The sequence below is a fragment of the Pocillopora damicornis genome, chromosome 1 (genome assembly GCF_964200805.1).
Source record: "Pocillopora damicornis chromosome 1, jaPocDami1.2, whole genome shotgun sequence".
Taxonomy (NCBI): Eukaryota; Metazoa; Cnidaria; class Anthozoa; order Scleractinia; family Pocilloporidae; genus Pocillopora; species Pocillopora damicornis.
Genome location: NC_142670.1, coordinates 36090870 through 36114019, shown reverse-complemented (window position 1 = coordinate 36114019; position 23150 = coordinate 36090870). Strand labels below are relative to the sequence as shown.

General features: G+C 36.8%; 2 protein-coding genes across 2 annotated transcripts in view; one reads left to right on the top strand and one right to left on the bottom strand.

Moving 5' to 3' along the window:
* LOC149053557 (diacylglycerol kinase theta-like) overlaps nucleotides 1-23150 on the top strand; it is a 91593-nt gene that overhangs the window by 7411 nt on the left and 61032 nt on the right. The window lies entirely within an intron of this gene.
* LOC149053561 (P2X purinoceptor 7-like) lies at nucleotides 4570-7145 on the bottom strand. Its single transcript, XM_089203052.1, has 3 exons — nucleotides 6634-7145; nucleotides 6362-6494; nucleotides 4570-5837 (listed from the first exon to the last, which is right to left on the bottom strand). Exons 1-3 carry the CDS (start codon nucleotides 6950-6952, stop codon nucleotides 5657-5659), a joined length of 633 nt encoding a protein of 210 aa, XP_089059178.1. The 5' UTR covers nucleotides 6953-7145; the 3' UTR covers nucleotides 4570-5656.

The window sequence follows — 23150 nt, the reverse complement described above, 5'->3', positions numbered from 1 at the left end:
AGTCAGTTTTACTCAGGTTTGTGGCTCCATTTACTCAGGTTTAGCTGAAGGTTTCTTTTACGTTTGGTCATTATAGCTGTGTAGCTCTACATGTTACACCTTCGAGTCCTTCACTGGAAATGTAAAAGTGGAGTGTAAATTCTAGTCCCCAAGTAAATTAAACCGCAATGGCAAATTATTGAGTTTCTTAAGTTATATCAGCGGTTGGCTAGAAGGAAATATCACAAGCAGTCACTAAGGACAAAAATTCATGAAAAGTCAGCACCCTAAAAGGAAGAACAAAGGGTAGTGGGAGACGTCTAAACCAATCACAGTGCAGTAAAGATTTGATATCTGAGGGTTTTTTAAATACTAACCGTCGCTCCCACCCACCCTTGGTGGAAGTCTTTGGATAGAAAATGAAAAGCTTAAAAATGTTTCCTAACCTCCCGGAAATATATATTTGTTACGCATTATTTTACATGGGAGAGGGGGGGGGGGGTAACCAAAAACCCTCAAGAGAGTCGAGTCAAGGAGATACATTATGGTGTCAAAAGAAAACGGCTCAGTTTTTGGGAAAAACTCAAACTGAATAATTCATTAAAAACAAAAAGTTCAACATTATGAGAGATACAGAAAGCAATTTTGTATCAGTTTACTTGTCACAGGTCATTGTGGCACATAATCCACACTGTGGATGAACCTGAAGGGTGACTTAGAAACCTTGATAGGATAAACTGAGAACGGACTCATATGTAAGGTCTTAAAGATATTTTATTGAAGTCTTTGTTAACGTTTTACAGTAGATCTTGAACCCCTTGTTCGTATCTCTGTGAGACTTCCCTCAAAAAGCCACTAACATATTCAATTTTTTCTTACTGTAGAAGCCATGTTGATGATCCCGTTTTAACAAAGATATAAAAGAATACCACATACTAAAATCAACTAGAATTCTCGTTGTGAGTTAAAAAATCTAGAAATGGGCTACAAAATTAGACTTAAAAACACTACTAAATATCTAAGTTAGTGGCATTCTAAGACCTTTTTTCTTTTTTCCTTTTTTTGATTTTCAGGTTAATGTGAATAATAATGACGAATTATGTAAAGAAGCAGGCTTCAGCCATGACAGAGGTCACTAATGCTCGCAAACGAGTTATAAAAACTCTAAGACACGACCTATTTAAATCATTTTCATTCTATAAAAACCTCTAACAAACGAATTCTGACCTTGTTTATTTTCCTCTAACAATTCTAAACTCAGTTTGCATGGAAAGCACTCACAAGCTTGTTGTGGAAATGAACTATTCAAACTGTTGTTGTACCAATTAATATCCTATATCTGACTTGTTACTCATTACCACAACATCTTTCTAATTTCTTTTTTAAGGAATTTGCGTTCATGAAGAACGTAGTAACATAACGAAAATAGACTTCACTCTACCTTTTAACCATCATTATGTTCTCATACGAGTTATAAAAATTCTAGAAATGAGCTACTTAGGTCTTTCAATATATTGTTAAATCTCTAATGCATGACGTCTTATCCAGTAACTGTTTCTCTTTTTTTGTGTGACATTTTTACCTTTTTTTTTTTCAACTAGAGATACTAACGAAATTAAACAACTCGACTCGTACTCTGAGTAATACCTGGACGAGTTGTAATAATGTTCGAACTATTCAGATTGCTGTTGTACCGTCTAATGTCTATGTCGGAAATCTTAACCGCAAGTCTAAGTTCTTTAATTTAATATACAACCCAAAATTAACGTGACTTTAACTCCTTATGACTTTAATGCTCGCGGATGAGTTCTAAAATGTTAAGAAATGAACTATTTAGATTACCAGGGTACCATCAAATATCTAGTAAGTGGACGTCCTAGACCCGTGCATTTGTCTAAGTTTTTCTTGTCAAATTTTAGATGATTTTTCGTGTTTAAACAAAACCTAGAAATGAATTATCTAAATAGTTGTTGTACATATTAATCTCTGATAATTCTTATTAAAGCTCGTTAGTGTTCTATTATTATCACATTATTAACCTTCTATGCTCTTTTCTATATTAGGAACTCTAAAAGAAAGTTCTTCTGGGACATCAAATTCCCTCTAAACTATGAGTAAACTCCGAATAACCTTAACATTTTCCATTGAAATGAGCTTAAACATTACTTTTAAAACCAGTGAGGCATTCCTAATCAAAACATTTACTCAGCTATATTTTATTTAATGATGGAAAGATCAGCATGCAGAATAGAATACCTTATCACATCAGGACCATAGCCAGGTTTTCGACTTGTCGTGGGCTTATACCCTAAGAAAGTTCAATTTTTGTTTCGAAATTTGCAAGAGTGATATGATAAAATTTAATGGTACAGGACTCTAGGCTGGCTACACCCCTGGTATTGTTGTGTTCCGTCTTGAGCCATCCGACTTAACTGCGGTGTAGCAATCATGGTCTTTAGAAATACGCTAAAACTAACAGACTCAAAGTGTCAGGTAGATGTACATGTTATAAAAACAAAGAAACAAAGAAACCAACCAAAAGCGGGAAAAAAAACAAAAGAAAAATGAACTACCACTACACGCCTACTCAGATATAGCACAATATGTTCCACTCCAACTATACTAAATTACCATACAATGATTAGTTCAGAGAACAAGGTTACTAATTATTGTTAACATTAAATCTAAAAAAAAAGATCAAAAACCAGATTTTTCTACTAAGATGTTACCATACGACCATACGTATTGATTACTAGAATTATTTTTTTTCTTTTCTTTGAACTTTTTCTAGTTTTTCTCCAGCACTCGCAGTCTCCATACTAATGGCAATGTTTTTGGCTCTTGTAGACTGTCAGACGCAAAAGAAAAAAGCATGCTAATCAATGAATGCAAAAGTTAATTATCGATTAGTTGTTTGTTTGATCTACTGACCCGACAATCAGTCAGTCAAGCTTTGAATGTTTACATGTCAACATTGAAGTGTACTGCAGCCATAATATAATCCAGTTAGTAATAACCATGTCCATGGGCCAGGTGGAGAGTCCGGAAAACAGTCAGGCAGATAATCAGCTAATCTGTCAGTCAGCCAGTAGTCATAGCTCAGGTAGTCAATTCAATTTGACGGCTTACCGGCCAGTTAGTCAGAAAGTCAAGTGACCAGACTGTCAGTGAGTAAGCTGGTCAGTGCTTTAAGGACAGAAGGCAGATATGAATATACAAGCATATACAGAGAGAGCACTCATCAGTGCGGCATACTCGCCACCCAGAAGTTTTTTTTTTAATTATAATTTTTCAAATCATACATCAACAAAAGCAGAGAAAAAAATTGATCAATTTGAAAATTTTTTGGTACCCTTACTGTTAACAATGAAGGGGATACATGTAGCTGAAAAAAATTCGTAAGTGACTTTGAAAAAAGACAAACAGCATTTTTAGTAATAAAAAAAACAGACTTCCTTCTTCATCTCCAATAACTTCAATCATTACAGTTGCGGTGAAATCTCAAATTTGAAATTGGTTTGAATTAGCCAAGGATTTAAAAAATTTAGCATAGAGTTCACCCTACATCTCAAGTATTACACGTATTCTATAAGATTAGAAAGATGCATGTAACAAAAAAAAAACATTTAGAGGGATTTGTTTTCCACAACCCTTTAGTCAGCGGTATTCAGTATTAAAGCAGACGTAATAAGCATTTACCTTGGTTCGAAAACAGAGAACTAAAGTCTGGTATCAAACACCTCTTCTTCCCCTGGATGGAATAGGAAAAGAGATTGAAATACAATGCGCTCATTTTCTATTAAGCGATAGAATAATAATTTTCACAAACACAGAAAAGAGGGCTGCCACTTATCAAAGCTCATTAAATTTTTGCATGTCTGTGTTGAGGTGTTTTGAAAACTGAGGTACACAACATCAAAGTAACCATGTCCTTTCAATGAGCTGAGGTAAGAGGCGGCTATGTTTTCTGTATCTGGGCAAATTATTACTGTATCCATAAAAAACCCAAACAAACAAACTAGTAAAACGGCTTCATAAATTCATAAATGTTTGATTTAAGCATTGTATAAAAAGTAATGGCTCTTCGTTACGAGGAGGTATAATAATGCCCAGGTGGTGTCGTTTTTTTGTTTTCTCTCAATGAAGTCACCTCCCGATATGAATCACGACCTTTCGACTAAGCACTTCAAGTGATCTTCAGCCAATTGAGTAGACTGATTATGCATCACCTTATAAAGCATGTGTGGACCAATTTGAATTTATCTCTTCTGATTTATAAAAAAATGTTACCTTCCTCTGCGACATCCATGTCAGGCTCAGGCGCCTTCACTTCTTCTTCACCTTTTTTAGCTCCTTTAGAAAAAGATTTATTTGATACGAAAAAGTTAGTATACAGTCATTAAATTTTGTGTTTGTACTTAGAAGTTAAAATCATTAATGGTTAGTGACCAATCAAAACCCATTATCTCCTTTACCTTTGTTACTGGCCACCGAAATCTCTTCAACCTCCACCTGCTCCTCAGATTTACCAGCTGTGTGAAATCAGATTTATTATTAAAAGTTGCGTTAGTTACACTTACAACGCAACTAAGTCTTAAAGGGGAAGTACGGTCTAGAAAAATTTTACTTCTATTAATAGAACTTTTCCACAGGAATTCGAAAATAGTTGCCGTTTTGTCCAGTTTGCTTTGCAATTACGACAACAGCGCTTTGAAGTTGCTCTTATCTACCACTTTCGCGACTAGAAAAACGCCATCTTGGACATGACGTCAGCTATGACGTAGCAATAGTCAAACCTTGTTGTTCATCGCGTTGACCTGGTTGACTTGATTGACCTTTCTGACGAGTATTTCTAATGAGGGTTTAACTATGGTCAACTGTCTTGTAGTTAACTGCCATAATACTTACAAAAATACAAAAGGGAAAGGAGTAAGCTTCCACAAGCTACCTGTAAATGAAAATTTAAAGAAAATTTGGCTGGCAAAAATAAAACGCGAGGACGCTCTGCCGAAACCCGAGAACTGCTACGTCTGCTCAGATCACTTTATCAAGGACGACTTCAAGCGGAATATTCAGGTATGAATATTTGACCTTTGCTTCAAACTGAAAGCTATGTTTACCTTTCCCATACTCGAATTGTATTTTTTTCTTTAATTTTATTTAAAAGAACCACTGTAATAGCAGCAAAACAAATTGAAGCTCGCATTGGTGATTGACCACGTGTAGTAAATTCAATCGCGACCACCAAAAGAGGACCTTCTCGCACGGCATGTATCCAGATTTGGAAAAAAATTAAGCAAGTGAAAAAAAAAAAAAAGAAATACAAAAATCGAATAGTCCGCCTAAAATGGCACTAGCATTTACATTGTCAGTTTTCTATTTTTGGAACAGACTGTTGAAGGTATTTTAATGATTGGAACTGGAGCCGATACCCTTATAGCGCCGTGGACCTCCTTGAATGTTTAATAAAAACAAAGACAAGTTTTGGAGTTTATATGAAATAATTCATCATTTCACTGCACGGGAAGATATGAACTCAATAAATTGACCTCGCTCCCAATGTGTGGCTTCATAGCTCAGTTGGTAGAGCATCGCACCGGTATCGCGGAGGTCACGGGTTCGAATCCCGTTGAAGCCCTGATTTACTTTCAAAGACAAGTTTATTAATTAAACGTGACTATCCCGGCCATGAGTCATTGTCCTCGGCATCTTTAAAGCCTGTATAATTTCCGGCTGCATCTGGGTAATTAGGTCTTATTGATGCCACAACACACGAAGGAATCACGCGTCTGTTCCCTTTACCAAGTCTGTTATAAGTCCACCAAGTAAACTGTCTATAACCTGCCAATCGCATACTCCTAAGAAAAAACAAAAGACATTGATACATGCTCGGTACAGAACCCAGACAAATGCAGTTAAAACGAACAAATTCTACTTCGCCAAGCAGGGGCTCATTTGTAATGAGATCAATATCTTAAGCTAACATTGTGTGACAAAGGGAGACTTCCTGAGGCTCGCCGTTTGACTAAGGCTCTGTTTACATGTAGCAAGTTTCCCTTTCTTATTTTCCCTCATTAAGTGATGTGATGATTCTCATAAGAACTCCTTCTTTCAATTTTGTCTCGTCCACGTCCATATTTACTCATAATTTACCTCCATTAGGAAAACAAAGCACACAAACTGAAGAGGTGTACTGGCTCTTTACAATTAAATATAGCGATGAAGTTCACCCTTCAGACAAAAGACTACAACACCACTTGTATTAAAAGGGCTGACAACACTGCATTTGTTTCTTAGGGTTTGCGTCACACGAACTCGTAAACAACTAAAGCGTTTTGTTTGCATGAATTTTGTGAAAAATATTTATTCTGTCGGTGCTTACTCATTTGACGGATAATCTTCAAGTCTGTCATTTCTCACTTGGTGCATGCCAACTAGGGCTGTTCTCAAGACGTCCGCTAGTAAACACACGGATCCAAATGATCCGTGCTCTGTAATACACTGACGCTTGTTACCTGCAATTTCAGTGATAGTTCATATCACTCAGTTAGCAGGGTGAAATAAATCCATTGCGGGCACTGCGCCGTTCTTTAGTAAAAAAGTAAAAAATTATCACTTTAGAAACAAAGATTTTATTTGAGAAGAATTAATTACCTTCCAGATCGAGTCGATCACCTAGTACATCCATTTCTTGGCAGCATATACACTCGTTTTCTGTTGGCATCTCTTGACAGTTGCCGCAAGAGCACCATTCGCGATTTCCAAGACGTGAGCGCGTAGATGTTTCTTCTTGTATCTCCTCTTGAGTTTCTTTGTCAACAGATATTTCTTCTTCTCCTAAAGATGAGCTATGTTGCGGCTCAAACATGAATGGACGAATTACACCGTCTGGATTAAGATCCAAGTCGAGAATTGAGTCATTATCGCTCTCCTCGCCGCTGTTTTCTATGTTTTCATCCATCTCAGTCGACATTACAACGCTTGACTATTGCTACGTCATAGCTACGTCATAATAAAGATGGCGGATTTCAATTCCAAAATGTCAATTTTTTAAACGTAATTTCTGGCAACAAATACACTTAAAGCTCAAATGAATTGCGAATTATGAAAAAAGAAGTCAGAAACTTTTGATATAGGTAAACTTTTTCTAGACCGTACTTCCCCTTTAAGTCTTTGACGACAACAAACTTTCCAATAAGACTTTTTTAAATTCATCTACCCATTAGGTTTAGTAACTGAGAAAGGGTTTTGTACCTTACCGGAAATAGAGACCGACAAGCTGCTCTCGTAAATTTTTTCATGTGACAGACTTAGAATCGTGATTTGATTGGTGATTAAGCGTTAACATGATAACCCCAGTCTTGTTGGTGTGACATACAAAACCAACCAATCAAGTATACCAAGTGCGCCAGCTTGATAGCACCAGCCACAATTCGCTGTTTTTTTTAGAGTTATGAAATTTCCGAAAAAAAATGAAATGAAAATTGAAAAGGTGTTTACCTTCCACAGTCTTTTTAGTGGCTGGTCTGATGTCAAAATCCTCCTGATAATCTGTTTTAAGGAACAAGTAGAGTAAAATGTTTCATGATACTTACGGTTCATGCGTTATTCTGCAATAAATATCTCTACAAATTTTATTTTAGGTACGTCAGAATTTCAGATGTATTCAATTATTTATTGATTTATGAAATAACACCGAGTTACAAAGCTCACATTTAAATCTGAAAGTTAATTTGGGCGCATGAAAATAGTTGCTGAAATAATATCTCTGCCAAATATAGTTGTTAAGACGCACTACCTTTTTTCAATTTGGCGATTCCTATGACCGTTTGTAAAAAGCAATTTGCAGTTGAAGTCACATTGGGCAACTGTGACTTTTGTAGTACTAGTACTTCTCTTAAATCTAGCGGTTGTCTACGCCTTCTCTATATATTTCTTTCATAAATAAATTTTTACCTGAGGAAGATGGATTCGCATCCCCTCCACAGGCTTGTTCAATTGCTGTCAAAAGAGCAAAGAATTATCATTAAGTTATTTTTCATACAATATAAGTGAATACTGGAAACAATGAAAGATCATTTTCAATATATATGTATTATTTATTAACTACAACCGTGTCATATGGGAGACGATAGTATCTTCCGTCCATAATACACTGTACAGGTTACCAATGTAAAGGAATGGGGATCTCATGAGTGGAGGTCTTAAAAAGTGCATATGGCAATTTATCACCAAAATGTCTGGAGGTAACTTATCAACCAAAAGTAATATAACCTAATTTCGTCACATTATTGTCATATGGGAAACCATTCCTTAATCTATCCTTTCTCAAAATGCACCTACAGAAATTATCAGATCAGAAAAGGAATGCTATGGTTTCTATAGGTATTTCAATTTGAGAGGACTAATATTTGCTAGGTTAATTGATTAAACTATACATACCTGCCAAGAGTTTTGGATTGCAAAGTCAATTACAGCTTTATCGTTAGCATCAAAACTCTTATATTTCTTAACTGACCTGGTTGCGGTGCAGGCAATTCAGGGGCTTCCACTTCTGGGGTTTCGTTGTATTCCAGTACCTGCATTTCAATTTGCTCTCCTACTGGTAAGAAAATAAAAAACAGGAATTAAGTATCTATCCTTTCTTAAAATGCACCTACAGAAATTATCAGAGCAGAAAAGGAATGCTATGGTTTCTATAGGTATTTCAATCTGACAGAACTAATATTTGTTAGGTTAATTGATTAAACTATAGATACCTGCCAGGAGTTTTGGATTGCAAAGTCAATTACAGCTTTATCGTTAGCATCAAAACTCCTATATTTCTTAACTGACCTGGTTGCGGTGCAGGCAATTCAGGGGCTTCCACTTCTGGGATTTCGTTGTGTTCCAATTCCTGCATTTCAATTTGCTCTCCTACGGGAAAGAAAATGAAAAAAGGAATTAAGTATAGAAAAGAGAAAGGAAAGAAAAGTATCATACAGAGAACCCTACAAAGGCGTGGAGGAGATATTTCGTATGTGACTACACTAAGAAGCACTCTATTTTTACCCTCTTCGACGTTAGCATGTTCATCTCCATTTCCAATCTGTCCCTGCTGATCATTATCTGCTCCTTTCATATGAAAAAGTAACACCAATTTAAAACTTAATGGCCATTGTCAGGTTTATATGAAAAAAGCATTCTACAATTCAGAATCTTAACCTTATGATTTAAGACAGAAGTATAGCAATTCATACTTTGAGAATTGTTTGCAGAATGAGTTTTGACTGGCATGCTATTTTAAAAATCTATCGCAAATGGCATCCATTTGTCTCAATGTTCCCTAATAGTTTAGTTTTAGAGATACTAACCTTTAAAAATCGAACTGAAAGCACGATTTCCACCATTAAAATTGAGGATTTAATACATTGATGCCCTCTCTATTTAGGATCACTCTTGCTTTCTCTTTTACGTATGCTACAACTTTACATATTGTAAGTTGTACATTTGTGGTTTCAATAATTTGCTCAGTTTCTTTTTCGAAAAAAAAAATACATGTGTTTTCTACGATTTCATGCCAGTTCTATCCTATTCCCCCTCGAAAGCCTTGGAGTAAAAATCACATAAAGTTACTTAAAGAAAACTGGGTTGCTCATACTCAATTTGATAAACGTTAAAGTTTCTTCATTTCAAGGTTTGAAATATAATTATTGTTATCGTGGTATTTTTCAATGGAATTTAAAACTGTACCTTCTTGATTTTGTCCTCTGCTGAAAATAGATCGAACATTGAACCACAACGTCCTCAGTTTTGTTTTCAACACAGGCTGAACCTAGACATTCAAAATATATTGAATAGTTTACGTTAAGACTTTCAAGTAATGTATTTAGAAGTCACGTTGATCTCTATGGCTAAAGTCAACGGCGGAGAAGCTAAAAAAATCTGTCCGATCATTTACTTTTTCATGCTTGTTTTGTATGTCAATCGTTACAATTACAAAATTGAGTTGCCAGCCTGCTCTGACACGAAACCAAATTTGAACATAACGGTGGGTGCTATTCCAAAGTAACAAAAAAGAGAAACATGTTACCTGTGGAGTAGAAAGCGTATACAGCAATGGGTTGATGGCTGAATTTATCGGCAGAGCGAACACTGCAATCCACACTGCCAGATCACCAGGTGGATCAAATGTTTTCTCGACGTGGGAACGGATGCCGATAGCAATGATTGGCATCCAACACAAGAAATCGGTCAGAATAATGAAGAAGACTCTTTTGGCAAGTGCTCTTTCTCTTTTGGCCTGAGCACTTTGTGCTCTTGCTCGTATTTCACGAACAGTTCCATGTGCACCAAGCTGTCTGCTTGACGACCATGATTTCCACAAGATGGCAACTTAAGCAACCATGATGAAGATGAATAGGGAAAAATTCAAAACGATAAAGATGGAAGTGGAGTATTCCCAGCCTTCTTGTAATTCAGGGGAAAGCTGCAGGGGCAGGCACACTACATTATTGCCGTAATACCTCTCACTGAAATAGTGCATTCCGGACAAGGGAAGGAATGCCATAACGCCTCCCACCAGCCAGATAACTACGCACATTATACGGGTCTGCCTTGGGGTAATTTTTGCAAAGGTGTAAGGAAACACAATGTTCTTGAGTCTGTCCAATGCGATCAGAGAAATCATCATCACTGACACTTCACTTGAAAAGACAGACATGGCACCATTGAAATGGCAAAACCACCCGGTGCGCCACTCATAGTCATGCAGATAGTATTCCCCTGACCATTGCAGGTCTTTTATACCTATAATGATAAGGTATATCCCCATGATGCCGTCAGATACACCTAGATTCACCAACATGATAGACTGGACCACATTGTTATCAGGGTAGAAATACTGCCACCCAACTACGAATAAAGACCCTAACAACGAGAGCAGACCGACAATCCAAAGAGTTCTCCTTGGAGCATGGTGGCGGAACATGGAGTGGCAGCTTGCAAAGTTATCATTGAAGACATATTCGCAATCAGCATCCTGCCTGAAAAGATCGAGATGGCAGCACATCAGGTTGGTGTCCAAGGTTCTAAAGTTCAAAAAAAGAAGAAGAAGAAGAAAAAGAAGAAATATCATTTCATTATTGCATCTTTGAAAGCCATTAATAATCATTAATTGATTAATAACATAGACTATTGTTAAAATGATTGTTTGAAGGGGTGCGTGAAGGAAAGGATCGTTATGGAGTCTTACACTCTGATAATGTGCGTCAAGTGCCTGAAAAAGCCTTTGGGGAGCTCAGCCATCAGGTTGTAATGCATGAACCTGTAATTTCAAATAATCATGATGTGAACATTAAGTTGGTTTATATCATAATTAACCGAACAAAATGATTCACTCCAAAAAATGAATTTTCAAGAATAAGATTCATCAAGCTAATGTAAATGTAAAAAAAACTGTCCAAAAGGACAAAATAAAGAACCCTAACTGAGGATTTTTATTACGGACCCTAGCATGATATTTTCTCAAAGATTTTTCAAATCTGAACATTAAGCCCAAGATAGGTCTCATCATGCTCTCTTGGAAACTTTTGATGGCCACTGATTTTATTAACGTGGCAGCCCATTCGGTTGAGTTCGTACGCTGTATAAAAGTCTCTTTCCGGACTCATCCAGGGAAATATTGCTCTGGTGTGTCAAAGTTATTTTCAAAAACTACCATTTACGAGTCTTTTCTTTGCTTACAACAAAATCAAAAGAATACTCGCCCACAAGTCATCCGATTTCAATATCTGCAACAAAGTTTAGTTGCCTAGATAAACATCTGTCATTCTCAGTAAACTTACAAAAATCGCAATTCGTGGGCATAGTTGAAAGTCGTGCTGGTAACGTTTTGTATCCTATTGCCGAAGATATTGCTGAAACGAAGTACGTAACCATTTACAATTAGGTCCTAAACGGGGACTTGCAGTAGCCATATTCCTCGTCCTAATAGATTTACATGGACTTTTCGTTAAAACTAAACAGATCTCCAAAATTTTTCTTTTTGTTTCTATGATATCCACCTTTGTTTATATTAAAAGGCACATTTTTAGTTCAACATGAAATTGAACAACATTGCTTCGTTGAACAAGGTAACTTTCACCATATCTGTCCTACATCATGTTAAATTTTTGGACTAAAATCTCAGATTTTGAACGCTTATATTATATTCACTCCATCACTTCAAACATTGTAGAATTCTTTTGTGCGTGATTATCTGTACTCACAGAGCTTTGAGGTTTTTGACGCCCTTGAAAATTTTGTCAGGCAGAGCCTCGATTTTGTTCTCTGAGAGATATCTTAAATAGGTGGAATGGATAATGAAATAAATTTTAAAATACATTAACATAACATGATTGGGTAAGGCAACTTTTATTAAAGCTCTAATGGAGTTAACATTAAAATAATATTACTGTGTACATTGTGCGATTCAGATCATCATGAAGAAAGATTTTGAGGTCTAAGTGTACTTACAAATCGAACAGCTCCACCAAGCCCTGGAACTGATCTTCATGAAGTTTCTCAATTTTGTTGTAGTCCATTTTCCTGAAGAGAGCATCATAGGCAGTTTAGACTGAAATTAGCTCATGTGGGAGTGATATTTTTAAATCTGCTTTTTAAAGGTAACTTCTGTAGTTAAGGCAGGGAATGGCGATGTTTTCCAGTAAAATAGCTCCCAGTCTTTATATCTTAATCTTCAAAGAACACATGAGACATATCTATAATGATCTCAAGATTAAGCACAAAAACTCTCAAGTTTATTCCCATGGGCCTGGAACGAGGACTGTTGTTTAAAGCTGAAGTTGAAAAAAAATCATTATTGGTTCGCTTCCTGTTACAAATTACAACATTAGTGCCAGGGTAGTTTGATCCTGCAATACAACAAATTCTTAGATATTGTCAACTCGGATAACAAGGAAAACAAAACCTTGGCCTTCCAGAGGTAAATTATAAAGTAAGTTGTCATTAACTAGGAAGCTTCTATACTCATCAAGTGCTTTTATATTCAAGAAACTCCTATAACAATAATTAATAATCTTTTTTTATTCCATTATTTATCTTACTTACAGAAATTCTACCGCTGTAATGTTCCTGAAAATATACGGTGGCAGATTTCCAATTTCGTTGTTTGACAAATCCCTGAAAACAATTATTACCACAGCTACAAAGATTTCGCTTATGATGGAACTACTAAACTCTCAGAAAATGTTGTTTACTGGTGCATTTGCTTTCCCTTTTCAGTTTATTTCCCCTAAATCCCTTAGACATATTCCCAAAAAAAAGGTTAATGTTTTAAATTCCAGCTCAAGAAGATCCTAGCAAATTATCCTTGCTAGGAACGCTACGATAAAAAAATGTTTAATTTTTTAAGGGAAAACATTAAATGAAACATGTTAAAAAAACAAGGTAAAAAAACAAAACAAACCTGCGGCATAGAGATGAAATGCAAATGCAAAATTACTTTTCCGTTACAACTATTATCATCATCATCATCATCATTATTATTACTATTATATCATTGCTATTATTATCATCATCAGCCGTTAGTTAGTAGCTTATCAACAAAGAAGGTACTTTATCCTGCAAAAAAACAAATCTGGGAGTTGTTAAGGTTCCTATTTAAAAAGAAGCTTTTGAACTTTTACACCTCCTAGTACCTTAACATTACTAATCAAAGCAGAACAACCACATAAAATAGCATCCTCTAATTCAACTGACCAGATTAACAAATACAAGCTGGAAAAGTCATGACTTTTTAGCTGTTACGGCTATGCTTTTGTAAACAATATTTTAAAAATGATCATTTGGTTCTTCACAATTATCTCCTTGGTTAAATTGCAATTTCACTCACAGATGTGTCAGCTTGGAGAGGCTGTTAAAAAGTCCGTCTGGTAGACTTTTCAACTTGTTATTTGACAGAAGGCTGGTTGGAATGACGAGACAAAAAAAAGCATTTTCATTAAGTCTACGATCTGAAATTTCCAAGTTAAAATACATAAAGACAGCGAAAGATGTTTTTCGTCTTGTCACGAATGTAGGATAAAGAAAAAATTATCTACGGTGATGCTATCGACAATCCTGGTTCTAGCAGTAAGCGGGACGCGTGTCATAGACTTCGTAATAGACCTCGCCCACCGTAGAGTCTCTGTGGCTCAGTATAGAGCTCTGAAGGTCTGATTTTCAATTCCTCATAGGGACTCAGAAGTTTTTCTTTGTTACACGCTCGTGACAGGACGAAAAACATCTTTCTCTATTTTCTTTACTGAGATCCAAACTTACAATCTCTCTCATTCTATTTATCGTACATAAAGTTGCTAGTCGTCAGAACCAACCAAAGAGCAGCATGTAGTCATATATATACATGCAATGTTTGTCTTATAATACAGAGAATATTCAAGAGTCACTTCATTCATTTAGTTTGGTCAATATCTATAACAAGAAAAGCAATTATAGGCCGCTGATAACTTGAAATTTGCGTATTCACTGAACTCTTTTCCCCAACATAGACAATGGCTGCCTCTCGTGTATCAATGAAGAGATCACTAAGCTCGTGATCTAAAAAAATATTCCAACATGGTTCAAAACAGAGATAGATATCCCATGAAAACAACTCTGATATTCATAACATGCATGAATTTCCTTAATGTATGTATTATCTTTGTACTAAAAATGTCAATTCAGCAACGAAAACACAATATAGGATGATTCAGTTTTAATTTCTGTGCTATCGGTGCAGATGGGAAGATTTTAGATAATTTTCTTGTTACATGCTTTAATCACTGAAAGGAAAGAAAATTATGATACTGGCAGGATCTGTGTAAAAATATACAAGCAATCACGAGCTGTAATTTTACAAAAGAGAGGAAAAATTTAATTAATGTTGGAACACTCTATGCAGTTATTGAGTTAAAACAAGGGGAAAACTTGAATTAACTTACAGTAGGCTCAGGTTTTTTAGATCTTGGAATAAATCAGGAGGCAATTCAGTGAAGTTGTTGTCTTGCAACCATCTGTGTTGTAATTTGAAAAAAAATATGATCTGTATGCAAAATCTATTTAGTTTTATTGAAACATTTATTTACCGCCTTGTCTTATGATCACTGACGGGAAGGGGAGAAAAGAGAAAAGAAAAAAATTAAATGGAAAAACAAGTATAGACAGGGCAGTAGGAGAGGGGAATGCTGCTGCGTTATGAAAACAGTTTTCTTTGATAGCTGTATTATTTGATCCACACCAAAGAAAATAGCCATATATTACCTCTGACTATACAATATAACGCAATGGGATGCAGTGCAATACGAAGAGATACGATTCAGCATATTATCTTATCAATAACACAATAAAAACTTAACCAATCGACTAATGTTCCCAAACTCGATGCAGTGCTATAAAATCATTATCTGCCTCTGTTTTATTTTCACAATATGATTCAGCAGATCACGATATGTCCTGATCCAGCCAAAGCAGTTAGTAAATTTTATCATCCATAATTTTGTTTTTAGGATAAGGAATTCTTTTCACAACAGTATTGATACATTTACTTACAGTTTCTCTAGCCATGTCAGGTTTTTGAAGACACTTCCATTCAATGCTTTCATGTCGTTGTCATTCAGACGTCTGCGTTATTTACCATATAAAACTGATCAATATTTCTAAGATGCACAAGAAGTTTATCTGTTTAGGTAGCAGTATTACTGAAACCTTTTTTTAACTTGTTCAGGACAGTTAAGGATGTTTTGAAATGTGAGCAATAGTCGGTATCGCCGTCATCGCGTGAAGGGTTGCTTGTGCTAACTTCACACGTAATACACGTCTTACAACATAATTCCATTTGACATATATATGGAAATTTGTTAATGATGGAAACTTGAATACTCTTTTTATTTCATGAAGGCACTTCTTGATGCCTTTTATACAGAGGACGGAATCTCATAAACGGTTATTCCTGGACAAAGATCCAGAACGCAACAGTCGATATGTGATCTTCATGATGTTTGATATTAATTCTTAATTTGCGAAGCGAAACGAATAATCTGTTAAATTTAATAAACAACGACAACGACAAAAAGCAGTTGGAGGCCTGTAGAACTGTTGTGCAGCTGGTCTGAGATTAGAGTTCTTATTCTGCAGGTGCGAAAGTTGACTAGTAGTGTTAATTAAAGGTGAATTTATTTTGTACTTAAATAGCTACATATTATGAATGAAATATTTGCAAATTTTTTCAATCTCATTAACGCTTATATTGCATCACTAAGAATCTAGGAGCGCGGATCAGACAGAAAAAAATGAGGTTACTTACAGACTCCTTAGCTGTGTGTTCTTGTCAAAGATTCCTGGAGGTAGGTGGTGCAATTGCATTTCAGACAAGAACCTATGAATTCGACGAAAATTTAGCACACTAAATAAAGGCCAGAGCTGGGATGCATATAAAGTAATAAACCAGATGACTAGTGGAATAAAATCAGTTTTGAAATGCAGCTTGAGGATTGTGTAGACAACTCAAAATGATTATTATTGAGATTTTGCCGTGAAATCAAAATGGTGCATGTTTTAATATTCTCACTTGTCAAGACGAGCAAGGTTTTGTCTGTCGTGCTTATCCTAACTCAGTTATGTACCCTTTGACGGAGAAACAAGCTACTCGTAAGGCCTCGAAAACAATCCTCCAGCTACATCGGTCTTTGGCCACCTTTCGGGCCTTCTCCCATGAAAGATGAACTGAAACAGGCTTTCTTTTTTTGGCGGTTCATCTTACGATAATTTGTGGTTCCCCGTTTCTTTTCCGAATCTGTTGCTCCGAAAACATATAGAAAGGTTCTTTCCGATTCTCGAATACACCATCGTATTTTCCTCCTTACATGATTCCGAAAGTTCTTGCGATATCTTGTCTTGTATTTTGATCCTATTTTCTTAAGAAATAAGTTTCATTTTGACCTGCAGATGAAAATCAAGTACAAAACTGATCTTCGCAGGCGCGGTTTTGCAATTGCACCTTACCTGCAAGGATTATTGCTTTGCTTGATTTTCATCCGCAAAATTTATTTCATCAAAGAATATGATAATATTCCTCTACGGGATAGAAGAACCCTCCAAAATGTGCCCTGATCTCAACGAGTGGTGTCTTAGCTCAGTTGGTTGAGGCACCCCACTAGGTTTGGGGAGGCACGGGTTTGAATCTTGTTGAAGCCTGAATTTTTGCTCGGGCTTCTCAGTTTTTGCAATTGTATGAAATACCGGTCAACTTCGAGGATCATTGTCCAATTTATTTTATTTTATATTCTTTCCTTAAAGCCTTTCTAATGTCGTCATATGATCTGTTAGTCTCAGCGTATAATCATAATATCAGAGTGAAATTTTTCTTGTTTTCAAACTAAAAGTGGTACCCAAACATTTATAAACACGTAATAGTGGGTTAGTGTGTTTTAAAATACAAAGACAAATATTGTTTGATGTCCCTTAATAGAGGAAAAATTAACTTACAGCCAAATCAATTTAGTATTTGTAGCGAAAATGTCAGATGGCAAACTCTTCAACGGGTTATCAGACAAGACTCTGAAAGATAAGAAAGAAAAAAAATTAGAAATGCAATTTGAAATTGCTAATAGTGGCCTTCTTTAAGCTGTCAGTTTGGCATTGTCAAGTAAAACATCGATATGCATAAGAAATTTGTTATACTGATATAAAGAATAAAAAAAATAAATGGTTATCCGATAAAACGCTCTTAACATAAATCGCCTCCTTTACATGTCAGAATGTGTTACTTAATTTACGTGAAAGACCTTTACGTTTACTCACGGTCAATCCTCGTGGATTACAAGATTATGATTATAAATATAGACACTGACACGGAGTCTACCAAGTAAGAACGTCGTACTTCTACCTCCTGTACTTCTAAAAGATTAAAATATAGCAAGTCATAATACAGATTTGCAAGGATGCCGTGCTACAGATATAATGAAAGGAGAACTGACTAAAAAATTGGGACGGTTTATTAAAGTTTAAATTCTGTCAGCGATGACGCTTGACGCAAGTGGCGACCTAAGCTATTTCACAACACTGCATTGCCGTAACTAGAGCTTCACTTCAAAAATTCTGAGAGGAGAAATGCAATTATGATCCCAGTATTTCTCAGATTATATGAAGTAAGTCGTTCCTTTCAATGAAATTGGACTTTAAATATTCTAAAGGCTTGCTTTTTCCTTTTTTAAATTGTTTTTAAGTGGCTTTGTAATATGTCAATTTGCTTTCCATCTCCGACAGTTTAAGTTCGAGAACCCCTCGATTATGTCCATCTAAATGAATTGGTTGGTTCATGATCAATTGATTCTCGATGAGATTGATTTCCGACCGGACATTTTGGACCTCAGAAATAATTCCACTTTTCGACGAAGCTTTCGGTTGCCCGGTGCCACGCACAAATTTCTCGTGGTCCTTGTTCACACTTTTAGATCCCATCTGAGCGTTTTCAACTGTCGTCGTATTTCTTGAAGTCCAGTAGACTTATTGCGTACAGAATCTATGGGCGATTTCTTGAAAATTGTCAGGTGTTACAGAGAGAGACTAGGCCTTACTAGGTATTGCCACATGTGGGTTTGTCTCGCTGTTTAGTCTAACTTTTGCAACAAGGAAGCCTTCCGAGATTGTCTTTTTCAAGCTCTGAAGCGCTGAGGGACAAGTCGTCTCTCTCTCTGTCTGGATGTCCTTGAACTAGTTGTCTGGAAGGTAGTGATAGGTAAGTGGGCGTTCGACCTCTACTTCTGGGGGGGACGCTCACAGTCCTTTATGTAACCTCTTGATATAGTATTGGCTGTCAGCATACCTTTCCTAGGCTTGTAGCGTATCTTGTAGTCATACTGCTGAAGTCGCGACAAAAGCAGTCCGCAGGATGAATTTCTTATCGAACACATATAGGTGGTTACGCTGTATACCAAGGACCGGGGCAAAAAAATTTCTTCTCGATCTTTGAGCACTTCCTCACTGCCAACGGGAGTGCCCACTTCTAGATGTCACTGGTTGACCATGCTCCATCAGTAAAAAGCTAAGCTTATCCTTGGACACATCTCCTTAGTCCTCTTTTAGGTCACTCTCGCTGAAGTACTTGACTATTGATGCTTTGAATCTCTTGAGTTCAGATCCACTCGAATTCTTGTGTGTCAGGCGGCGTAATGGTCTCACATTTCTGAAAGGTTTTGAAGGAATTTAGGAAGGTGCCTCACTAGCCCTATAAATCTCTGCACTGCTGATACATGTGCTGTTCGCTCCATCTTGACTGTTGCATCCGATTTCCTATGCTCTGCCTTCGAATTCAATCCATTCTTTGTCATCACATGTCCAATGAATGGCACTTTGCTTCATTTGAATTCGAACTTGTCCTTTTCCAGCTTGATGAATTTTGCTCAGCAATGGTCTTACCCTATTATGACTGAAATTTGTTTAGCGCTCATAAATTGTGTTCGTCTTGCCTACGCGGTAATTAGTCCACGACTCTAAGACTTTATTGATCCTACCTTTCTCTTCCTTGGAGGCAAATGGTGAACCAGAGTCAATACTGACGGCTTCTGACCTGATACATGTGATGAAAGACGCTACTCGGTACTGCGAGTGTAAATTGAGGGTAAATTCCATGTTTGAAGCCAATTTTTTCCAATTCTTCTCCAGATTCACAAAAAGATCTAGCCTCAAAGAACTGGTAAACAGAAGTGAAGATTTGCTGCGGTGTTCGAGGCTTAGAACTAATGCGCTGCAGCTGCTATCTGCTTGGGACGTCATATTTGTCTAGGTTCTGTCGCCGTGTCTCGGCTCAAAGTCAGCTTAAATTCGACTAAAAAACAAGTTAAAAGTTGCTATGTCTTGCTGAGAATTTGCTAGGCCACCATGTAGCGTTAGCGGCCCGACATATCAGAAAAGACAGGGTAAACAGAACTTTAAAAAAGAGTTGATGGCCTACCATCTCAAAACACATGGTTCTACCAGGTCACGATAGGACTCTTAGAGAGCCTTACTGAGAGACTCGAATAAATGTTATGAGTTTTCTTGTTGTTCTCCAGGCCTTGTACATTCATAGAAGATAGGCACCTTTCATGCGCTTTACTTTTTACGCGAACTAATACAGTTTTAACTGGTAAGTAGTTTTGACCTTAAGAGGCTTCAGTTAAAAACTGGTCACACTGAGAATATTTTTTACAGAACGAGGAGTAACTCGGATGCTATTATCAATTAGTAACCTGCGTACTTAAAATGTGACCAGACTTTGCTTTGATTTGTCACATAGCAGCCTTGAGACTTGTTGCTGCATTGATGTTTTTTAGATACTTCATAATATTTTGACGCTCCTTCCTGTGCAAGTTAAACAACATAAGTGTCACTAACAAGTACCTATAACTTTCATGCCACAAAGATAAAGAAATAGTTAAATTAAGGAGTGCCCCACTGATTATTGACCTTACCCTGTATAAATTTGTCGCATGGAGTTTAGAGATCGACGCTGTGTAGTGTTCCTTCATTGTATAGATTTCTTTATCTGATTTTCTGGATTTTCTTTAAATGAGCTATGGCATTCTGTGACTAAGAAAGCTTATCACGGGAAAACTTGTAAAAAGGCGAAACTTAGAAGTGAAGTATTTGACAAGGAAATTGTATAAAAACAAAAACAAAAAAACTACGGATAGAGAGGAAATTCTCGTTCAAAGCACTAAATTCAGAACATACTAACTTTGAAATAGACGTCATAAGTTTTCTTTGATAATTTGTAGAAGGAGCAAATTTTTTAAGGATTTATAAATGGGAATGGCGTGATGTGCTCAGCAAAAGTGAGGAAAGGGATGTAGCACAAGGGTAGGAGGGAAGTGTCTATGGGTGTATTTGACTCACACCCCAACCCCATTTTACTTGCCAAGGAAATAAATTCCACGTTCACGAAAATAGAAAATTCATACTTCGTAGCAGATTTCATTTGGAGCCAAGTCAACTCTGCTCGTATCTATTGTTATTTTTTACCAATGCGCGATGGATTTGAGGCGTTCCTTACACACAAATGAAATAGACACCAAACTTACATCCATTGAAGCTGGGTGTTGCTACTGAAAATGCTTGATGGTAATTTCTTCAACTGGTTGCCGTCCAATAACCTAACAAAAGTAACAGAAAGGGGCTGGTGGGTGTTGAAAATGTCGTATTTTTCTTACTTTTCTGATCCTCTAACAAAGTCACATGTCCAAGAACCGATGTCTTCTTTTCAGTTACAGATAAAGAGACCTAAGGTAGCATTGCGAATCATAATCTAGCCCAAAACTAATTGACTTGGTTCCTTTTTGTTAAGCACTGAAACAACTGAATGCCTTACATATGCCTTTTCTCCCTTCTTTCATTACCCAGCGATGTAATACACAAGGCTTGTCATTCAGAATAGTCTTCATCATGAGCCAGGTGACATCGATTGCAGGGAGGGGAGGCTAATATACCGCGAAACAAATTATCTAGATAGTTTTGTTTTAGTTTACATACACAGTGTCTTCAGCACAAGTGATAACGCCATGTTCAAACTTATTTCAAATTGTTAATAATTTCAAATTGTTTTCCACTGAGACTCTTACAAACTTTTCTTAGATAATTACAGTTTACAAATTTTTATCCACGTGATGCCACGTGAGGAAGCCCGTGAAGAGAGTGGTGTTCAAGGTTAGAAACCAACATTTTAAGCATATTAATGGAAGCGCAAAAATTATGCCTCAGAGAAAGATTGAATAGTGTATGTTACGAGTGACGAAGGACTGTTGTCGGTCGCGGCGGACTGTTGTAGAAAAGAGAGATGGAGAAATCTTTGTCAGTCACCCAAAGCCAAATGTTTCTCATCTCACCTATTTATCGACCTAACGCCGACAGATCGCAGCGCGGTTATTTGTATCGAAATATCTGTTTCAATAAAAATTGTTTTGTTTTAGGTGTTGATAAAACTTTCTTAGGTGCTGTCCGGTCATATCTGTTTTGATATAATCCTTCGTGTCGCAAAAACATTTGAACAGCATCACATAAGAGGCTTCATGAGGTTTGAAGATACGCTCGTTTTGTACCCCAAGCAAAAGTGTAAATAAGCACTAGAAATATTGCATTCTCCAGTGGCTCTAATAGATCCTGGGTGTCTGGCAGTGTTCTTAGAGAGTAAGTCCAGCGATGTTTAAGCCGAAGGTGAAAGGCGAGACATGCCTTTGGTGATATCTGAGGAAACTCTACGAATTGAACTATTTCACTGACCAAATCAGACACCTTCTCATTGACGAATTCCTCTCGTGAGCCGATCGCCGCTCTTTAATGGTTCTTCCCTTCCATTGTCATATTAATGTCTGTGTCCTTAGATATTTCTTTCACACTTTCTTTCTTGTCCCGCTTTGCGATAATCCAGCACTTCTTGGCGTTTAAGAAGTAGCCAAAATCTGGACCCAGGGTACTCAACATGTTCCGCCATCTCTTGATTTCTGTAGTGGAGCCTGCCCCACCCGCATCATTGGCGAACCAGCACTGCTTTGCTGTGGACCTCATCTGTAGACTCGTGGATAGAGGCTGGATGCTAAGAGCACAAAAGGCCGTAGCGATCGGATCTCCCTTTGTTGTCCCTTCTTCTCAGTGGCGGGATCTCTTAACCGCCAGCGATAAGTTAGTAATTGTCACTACGTATTAGTCTCGAACGTACTTATAATGTTTACTTATGTTTTTATTGATTTTGGAATGGGTCCTTTGAGCATCACCATGCGTATATAAAAGCTGAGTTAGCATCCTTTTAGAGAAGTTTTCTTTTTGATTTCGAGTGGCCTTTTTTGAGTGACTTTTTTAAACTCTTAACCCTTGGCCCACCTTCGTTATTTTGTAGAGGTTACGTTTGATAGTTATGGGCAAAAAATACAAGAGAACATGTATTTTCTCATGTTCTACCTGAGGTCCTGGAACATACCCGCTAAAAAACTTTTTGTGCTAATGTCACTTTTTAAAGAGTGGGATAATTTAAACTAATAGCACAAAATGTCTCAACAGTTTTATTTGAAATAATGCCCGTAAGACACAGCGACAAAATGACTGCGCATGCTTCATTACTCGTGCCTTTTGAGCGTTTAGGGCTACCATTCTTATTCCTTTGAAAACAAAGCTGATGCTGGTTT